The 8,759-nt window shown below is 52.2% G+C and overlaps 1 protein-coding gene across 1 annotated transcript; it reads right to left on the bottom strand.

Annotated features, from left to right (window-relative positions):
• Positions 1-6,844: 6,844 nt before the first annotated feature.
• LOC119974684 (relaxin-3 receptor 1-like) lies at positions 6,845-8,470 on the bottom strand. The gene has a single exon (XM_038813794.1). It carries the CDS (start codon positions 8,381-8,383, stop codon positions 7,199-7,201), a length of 1,185 nt encoding a protein of 394 aa, XP_038669722.1. The 5' UTR covers positions 8,384-8,470; the 3' UTR covers positions 6,845-7,198.
• Positions 8,471-8,759: the final 289 nt, after the last annotated feature.

Genomic DNA, 8,759 nt, shown 5'->3' with positions numbered 1-8,759 from the left:
CTCAGAAGTAGCTCTTGCAGCCACGTTAAATCAGGCAGGTACCCTCTCCGCTTCAGAACTCCGACACTCTTCAGTCGAGAAAGAAGCACAAGCCATTGTGGAGGCTATCTGTCACTGGAGGCACTACCTCGCAGGTAGGAGGTTCACCCTCATCACCGACCAAAGATCGGTTGCCTTCATGTTCGACAAGTCGCAAAGGGGCAAAATTAAAAACGACAAAATTCTGAGGTGGAGGATCGAACTCTCCACCTACAATTATGATATCAAATATCGACCCGGGAAGCTCAACGAGCCTCCGGATGCCCTATCCCGCGGGACTTGCGTCAGCGTGCAGATCGACCGATTAAAAGTCATCCACAATGACCTCTGCCACCCGGGGATCACCCGGCTCGCCCACTACATCAGGGCCCAAAACCTGCCTTTCTCCAACGAGGAGGTAAAAGCGGTCACCAGGGACTGCCCGATCTGTGCGGAGTGCAAACCGCACTTCTATAGACCAGACAGGGCCCACCTGGTCAAGACTTCTAGGCCCTTTGAACGCCTCGCGATTGATTTCAAAGGGCCACTCCCCTCCACTAACAAGAATGTTTACTTTTTAAACGTCGTAGACGAGTTCTCCCGTTTCCCATTCGCTATCCCGTGCCCCGACATGACCTCCCACACAGTCATTAGGGCCCTGCATAGCATCTTCACCCTGTTTGGTTTCCCCAGCTACGTACTCCCAGGCGCGCTCCACGCTATTAGGTCCTTTTTGTGCACAGCGACCAACCAGACCCCACACGAGAGGCTCTTCATTTTTTCCAGGGGCACTACCACGGGGGTCTCACTTCCAGCATGGCTGAGGACGCCGGGCCCCGTACTTCTGAGGAAACACATCAGGGTGCACAAAACCGACCCCCTTGTTGAGAAGGTGCGCCTGCTCCACTCCAACCCCCAGTACGCATTCGCCGAGTTCCCTGACGGCCGTCAGGATACGGTTTCCCTCCGGGATCTGGCACCTGCCGGATCCAGCGCCCCCTCTACCCCCACAGAAGGACCTCTCACCCTACACCCCATGCTGCCGCCCCCTCGCGCTCCACGAGCCAACGAGCTCACTCCACCAGTTCTGCGCACCCGCGCCGGCCAGCCCCCAGTGTCCGCAGTCCCCGGTCGAACCAGGAGAGTATGAAGCTCGGATACAACCCTCCCTGGAGTCCGCCATCGTATCCCAGCACACAACACCCATCCAGCCACCACAAGAGGCTGCAACCCTGGTGCTCCGCAGGTCACAGAGGACAATTCGACCACTGGACAGACTGACGTTGTAGGCCACCACACCCGCCGGACTTCATTTTTTTGCAGGGGGTGAATGTGGTGAATGTAATATATGTGTACATATGATAATTCACAGTGTCTTTGTAAAGCGCTGTGGCGCTATCCTACCACTAGGGGGAGTAGCTCTGGGAGTACTCAGGAACTTGTACTGGGCTCCACCCTTGGCTCCGCCCACGACTCCTCCCCCTAGTGCCGCTGTATAAATACCCTTGTCCAGAGTCAGCCTGAGTTCACTACGAGTTCATCAACAGGTAACAGGCTGGCTCTGAAGTAAGTCGATTAAAGCCTAGATTCATATCGGAAACACGTGTCTGGTGAATTGATGGTTCCATCACCCCATATCGGGGCCTCCATCGAGCCCCCCACTTCTCCCCTATGCCATCTCCATTGCCCACAATTTTGAGGGTAGCCGCCACCACCGGGCTCGTGGTATACCTCATTGGAGGGAGCGGCAACGGCGCCGTTACCAGTGCCTCCAGGCTCGTGCCCACACAGGACGCCATCTCCATCCTCTTCCATGCTGCCCCTTCCCAGTCCATTACCCACTTACGCACCATCACTGCGTTGGCAGCCCAATAGTACCCACAGAGGTTGGGCAACGCCAGCCCCCCCCCTATCCCTGCCCCGTTCCAGGAACACTCTTCTCACCCTCGGAGTCCCATGCGCCCACACAAATCCTGTAATGCTCCTGTTGACCCTCCTAAAAAAGGCCTTCGGGATAAGGATGGGGAGGCACTGGAACAGGAACAAAAACCTCGGGAGCACCATCATCTTAACGGACTGCACCCTCCCCGCCAGGGACAGCGGTAACATATCCCACCTTTTGAACTCCTCCTCCATCTGCTCCACCAACCTTGTAAGGTTGAGCTTGTGCAGGGCCCCCCAGCTCCCAGCCACCTGGACTCCTAGGTACCTGAAGCTCATCCCTGCCTGCTTCAGTGGGAGCCTACCAATACCCTCCTCCTGATCCCCCGGGTGCACCACGAACAACTCGCTCTTACCCAGGTTGAGCTTATACCCAGAAAAGCCCCCAAATTCGCTGAGAATCCTCATCACCTCTGGCATTCCCCCCACCAAGTCCGCCACATACAGCAACAGGTCGTCCGCATAAAGCGACACTCGATGCTCCTCCCCACCCCGCACCAGGCCCCTCCAGTTCCCTGACTCCCTCAACGCCATGGCCAGGAGCTCAATTGCCAACGCAAAGAACAAGGGGGACAGGGGACACCCCTGTCTCGTCCCCCGGTACAGCCGAAAGTACTCCGACCTCCTCCTATTCGTGGCTACACTCGCCATCGGGGCCTCATAGAGCAGCCTCACCCAATGGACAAACCCCTCCCCAAACGCAAACCTCTCCAACACCTCCCACAGACACTCCCACTCAACCCTATCAAAGGCCTTCTCCGCATCTAAGGCCACCACTATCTCCGCCTCCCCTTCCACAGCCGGCATCATAATAACGTTGAGGAGCCTTGTATATATTTGCAGTCCTGACACATCCAGTGGTGAATGGTGGTGAACAATTATGAACTCACTTGAGGAGGATGCTCCACGAATATCCCCAGCACATCAGTGCAAAAGACAAGGCAGAAGCAAACGTTTACCAGACTGATTCCTGGGATGGCGGGAATGATGTATGAGGAGAGATTGAATTGGTTAGGATTATATTCAGTGGAGTTTAGACGAATGTGGGGAGGGGGGGGGGGGGGGGGAGATCTTGTGGAAACGTATAAAATTGTAACAGGACTGGACAGGGTAGATGCAGGAAGGATGTTCCCGATGATGGGGGAGTCCAGATCAAGGGGTCATAGCGAAGGGTAGGACTGAGATTAGGAGAAATTTCTTCACCCAGAGAGTAGTGAATCTGTGCAATTCTCTACCATAGAAAGCAGTTGAGGTAAAACATTGTGGGCGCGATTCAGCGGACACAAGCCTACAGGGATGTAGTGTTAATGAGGTCAGTCCATAAAATGGTCGTTTAGGAGTCTGGTAACAGTGGCAAAGAAGCTCTTTTTGAGTCTGTTCATGCGTGTTCTCAGACTTTTGTATCTCCTGCCCGATGTAAGACGTTGGAAGAGTGAGTAAGCCGGGTGGGAGGGGTCTTTATTAGTGGGGTGTTCCTCGGCAGCTACAGAGAAACACCTTGCTATCCAATAGCCTCTGCCAGTACCTTTGGCCCAGAGAGTTTCACCCCATCAAGGCCGGACTTAGAGCAGGAAAAGCAGAAAAGACTCCTCGCAGATCGGGCACCATTTTTTCTGGCAGCTCTGATCTCCCCCACCCCCTTTCTGTTCCCTCACACTCCTTTGACACCTCTCACCCTCCCCAACCTAGGAGCGGTGCCCAGGAACCCCACCGTATCCCCCCCCCCCCCTCTATCTGGCAAGGGCCCTACCCCAGCCTGACCTCTGGCAGTGCCAACCTGGCACCTGGGCACCATGGCACTGTCAGGCTGGCACCCCGGCAATGCTCCAGGCACCCTGGCAGTACCACACGGGAACCCTGGAAGTGCCAGAATGGCGCTGCCAGGGTGCCAGGAAAGCAGTACCAAGCTTCCTATGTGTTAGGGGGAATGCCAGGGTGCCACCCTGGCCTAAAGCTCCACCCGGAGTCTCCAATGGCCTGGGGGACTCTCCTAGGAGACCTCACAACTGGGTCGTGTTTGGGTGGACCACTACTAAATGGCGCCCTGGTGAGGTCTCCGGGCATTTCATATTGCGCCGGGCAGAACAGGTTGGGTGACTCGTGTGGGGTTTCCCGCCCAGTGCGGAGCCCAATTTGGGGCTTGTACACAATTCACCCATCGTACTGGGATCCGTGCTGGGTGCAACAGGGTCGCGGGATCGCACCCTATATGTTTCCAAGGTGGAATTACATATCACTCTTGGGGCTAAAGGTATGAAAGGATATCGGGGGGAAATTGGAACAGGTTACTGAGTTGGATGATCAGCCGTGATCATAATGAATGGTGGAGCAAGCTCGAAGGGCTTCTGGCTCCTAGTTTCTATATTTCTATGTTAAATGGTGCTTTGTTGGCTGTCAAGGTCTTTGCGACATCTAGTGGTTGCAAAGGGCACTGCATAGATGCTGGTCTTGCTTTCTTTACTGGCTTTCAACCTGTTACATCTCTTTTTTCTAATTCTGGTGAAAGAGCATCGACCTGAAACATCCATTTTGCTTCTCCCTCCAGCAATGCTGAGCATTTCCAGCATTTTCTGAACTTCTAACAGAAACAGGCCATTTGGCTGAAGCGCTCAATGGTGTCCACAGACCCTCTTCCCCTCCCACTCCACCCAAACCTATCAGCAAATCCTTCAGTTCATCCCTCTCTCGTGCTTATCCCCCTCGGTACAATACCGATGCTTTCATCTCAACCTCTCCTCGGGGTAACCCATTCCACATTGTAAATGCTCTCTGGGTAAATGCCTTCTTTCTGAATTCCCTATGAGACTGATCAGTGACTATTTTAGATTCAATGGTATCCAATTCTGCCCCCAAAGTAGAAATACTTCTGGCTTTCTCTGGAAATCCCTCCCTATCAACCTTCTTCGAGTTATTAAACACATCCAACAGATTATCCAGCACTACACATTCTAACTGCAAGATGAAAGTGTCCCAATGTCATGTGAGAGTACCTTTAAGAAATGAGTGTTTATAAATAGGTGTATCTGTAGTGAGAGCACCTTTAAGAAATGGGTGTTTATTGCTGCAATGGTGTCAGAGAGTGGGTGGAGCGGGACTGTCTGTCAGCTTTTTACTTTTGTTTTAGGCTGTTTGCTGCAGGGTGTGTTTTAATTTCGTTTTCAGAGCTGGGTAGCTGCAGTCACAGCCAGAAGGTGTATGAATCTCTCTCTGTAATCTAAAGACTGTAAATCGATCCTGGTGATTTAAAACTAATAACAGTAGTGACTTTAACCTGATGTGCTTCTGGTAAAACGTGTATGTGTGTTTGTGTAGGGTGATCATTGCTCGGCACAACATCGAGGGCCGAAGGGCCTGTTCTGTGCTGTACTGTTTTATGTTCTATGTGTTTTAAGTCGTATGGATGTTAAAAAGAAAGCTTAAATGATTACATAGTGTTGTATTCTTTGGGGGTTGTATTTGAATTAATGGTTGCTAAGATGTTCACTATATGTTTTAAAAAAGGTTAACTTGAGTTCATAGAATAAACATTGTTTTGCTTTTAAAAAAATACTTTTCCATTTCTGCTGTACCACACCTGTAGAGTGGGCCATGTGCTCCCCAGACCACAATCTATTAAACGTTGTGGTCAGGTGAACTCCATGATACACTTTGTGGTTCTCTAAACCCTGGCCCATAACACCAGTCAGTTCAGCCTTCCCCAGTGGGGTAGAAGCGCTCAGTTCTGTAATCAGCTTTGTAAATCATTCCGTTTTACACAACCTCCGCCTGTTCCTGAACCTTTATTTTAAGTAACACCCAGGCCAGAGCTGTGCACAGTCCTCCAGGCGGAGTCAGACCGATGCTCCTTGTCAATAGGAAAGAGGAGAATCCTTTCGAACTCGTTTCGAGAGCGGCGCTGTTTCATTCTTTACTTTTTGGAGAGAAATAAGTGAGATCCTGCTGTGTGTGTATGCATGTGTGTGTATATGTGTGTGTGTGTCTGTGTATGTATGTGGGCGTGTGTGTATGTGTGTGTGTGTGGGGGGGGGGGGGGGGGGGGTCCCACCTCAGTCCCACATCAGGATTGTCGCTTTCGCCCATAAATTGCTCTGGATGCAGAGAATGGGGGAAAATAATACATTTCCCTGCAATTCATGAACAAAGCCTTCTCGAGGTTTGATGACTCTCATGGAAATCTTGGCCCCAAAATGTAGCCCAACACCTTGGGGGTTTGCCAATCCCCATCCCCTTGAACAGGGGGAAAACGCCCAGGGTGGGGGGGGGGGTTGTTCCTGGGATGGATTCCCGTCACCCCCAGGAATTTCAATTCGTGCAATGACAGAAACGCTCAGGACATTTTATTTCATTTTATTATCTCACCGAATATTAAAAGTGAGTTGTCACAAATTCTCGACGGTAGGGCAGTCACTAATTTACACGATCAACTTTCCGAATAACGCACGGATTAAACACAGACACACACACAGAGAATACAAATTCACTCAAAGGTAAGAGGCAGCGCCACGCCGAGAATTCCTTCAATATTCCGCAATTATTCCGTGAGACTAGACATTCCTTTCCATTGGGAATCGTTCCGCCCCCCCCCCCCCCCCCCATTGCTTCCCCTGCTGTTTGCACCGGGGTTTCTGAACCGGTTGTTTGAAGGCGGAGATGCTACAAGCTGCGGAATGAATGGGGACAATTCATTGACTTTCACCCCCAGCCTTCCTGCCGCCAGCTCCCGGTGACCAGAGGGACATTCCCAAAGCTGGCGAGAGTTTCCCCACACGTTTACCGCCACATAGTTCACCTTCCCCCCCCCCCCCCCCCCCCCCCCCCCCCCTCCAAGGAATCCTCACCCCCATCCCCAAATCCGGGAATAAATCCCGTGCACTTAAATCCAGGAATGAAGGATATTGTCATTCACTTGTCCTGGGCTTGGATGAATTCCATCATCACGGATCTGACTTAAAAACACATTTAAAAAAAAACAAATTCAATCTAAATGTACCAGAGAAACAGAAAAAGGAACGATGTCCAATTATGGGATGGCGAATGATCCGTGCCTGGGAGAGAACTCCGCAGCTGCCTCCCTTGTATGGTCTGTGGGAGCCTCTCAGATATGGTAGCGTTTGGGCTTGTCCGGGGCACTGCTTTCGGGCAGGAGTTTATTCCAATAACTCGCCCCGCCGCCCCTCAGGATGCTAGGACACAGGGCACAACAGTTTCATTGGGGTCTCCCAGTTGTTGTTGTTGGGGTTCAAACAGAAGTTGCGTTACAGTGCTCGCTCACAATAATATTCAGAGGGATGGCCACCCGTTCACCCAGTTCCTGTTTTAAGGTGCCTGAAAAAGGTCGAATGGCACACGGGTGGGTCACCCCGGGCGAGGACATCTTCCAGAAGGCTTCCTTCATTGATTTTCTAAAATCTCTCCTCAACAGGCAGTATAGCACCGGATTCAGGCAGCTGTTGGTATGTGCCAAGCAGATAGTGACTGGGAACACATAGGCGTGCAAGATGTAGTATGTTTTGTCCCAGGGCACCGCGTTAAGCTTAACTAAAACCCCCCAGAGGGTGATAACGTGATTGGGGAACCAGCAGAGAAAGAAGGAGAGCATGACGATGGTGATTGACCTGGTCACTCGCGATTTTCTCTTGGGGTTGTTGGTAGCGATGTGCTGTTGTCCAAGGAACCTGACCAGGAGTAAGTAGCAGATTGAAAGGATGATGGTGGGCAGGACAAAGGCCAGCGTGATCTTCTGGATGTGGTAAAGGGCGAGCCAATACTGCCCATCGTCCGGGAAATTCAGCAAGCAGAGTTTCTCGCCTGCAAACGTGCTGGCGGTGGAGAAGAGCGCGGTGGGCAGGGTGGCGAGGCTGGCAGCGACCCAGAGGACAAAACTGACCCACTTCACCGAGCAGCAGACCCGGCTCCTCCTGCTCTTCAGCACCGAAGCCACCGACCAGTACCGCACGGTGCCCATAGCCGTGAGGAAGAAGACACTGGCGTACATGTTCATCACGGTGACCGACAGGATGATCTTGCACATGGCGTCCCCGAAGGGCCAGCTGAAATCCAGGGCAGTGTCCACTGCCCAGAAGGGCAAGGTTAGCACGAACTGGAAGTCAGTCACTGCCAGGTTGAGGATGAAGAAGTTGATGGTGGATTTCTTGCGCCCTTGTTTCATCTTCATCAGGAAGAAGACCAGCAAATTGCCCACCAGCCCAATGGCACAGACGATGGAATAGGCGATGGAGATGCTGATTCTCAGAGCTGGGGACCCGTCCCCGGGGATGTCAATGTCATACAGGTTGGAGCTCTGTGGCCCCACGGTTGAATTGTAAGTCCTTGCAGTAGTATTCAACATGAGGTCATCCATCCTCTGCGTTAACCAGCTGCTCTCAATCGCATCCACTGACTCCAGGCTTGCTGCTGAGATCATACCATCCGCTAGTAAACTTCACCAACTTAACCCATTCACCCCACCCAGAGGGAATCTGTTTGCCATAAAGTTAACTCTTGTTAATGATTGAAGGTGTACAGCCACCCCCCCCCACTCCCTCCCCTCACTCTCTGCACTCAGCACCCCACCCTCCCCTCACTCTCTGCACTCAATGGGGCACAAATCCATCTTCACGCTGCCTCCTTGTTGTGTGCTGCCTTTAAAGACAACTCGGATCATCCGTTTGAATCAACCAACCCTGGAGGCCCGCCCCTCCCAGCCTCCCATTGGCCTTTCCTCGGTTGCTTCTCCTTTTTAACTGGCTATTGAATGTGTCAATCAAAAGGCTTTGCCGTGGGGGAGGGAAGAGGGGCCA

Source organism: Scyliorhinus canicula, chromosome 12 (genome assembly GCF_902713615.1).
Source record: "Scyliorhinus canicula chromosome 12, sScyCan1.1, whole genome shotgun sequence".
NCBI lineage: Eukaryota > Metazoa > Chordata > Chondrichthyes > Carcharhiniformes > Scyliorhinidae > Scyliorhinus > Scyliorhinus canicula.
Note: the sequence above shows the minus strand (reverse complement) of the source record. Positions and strands in the feature narration are given on the sequence as shown.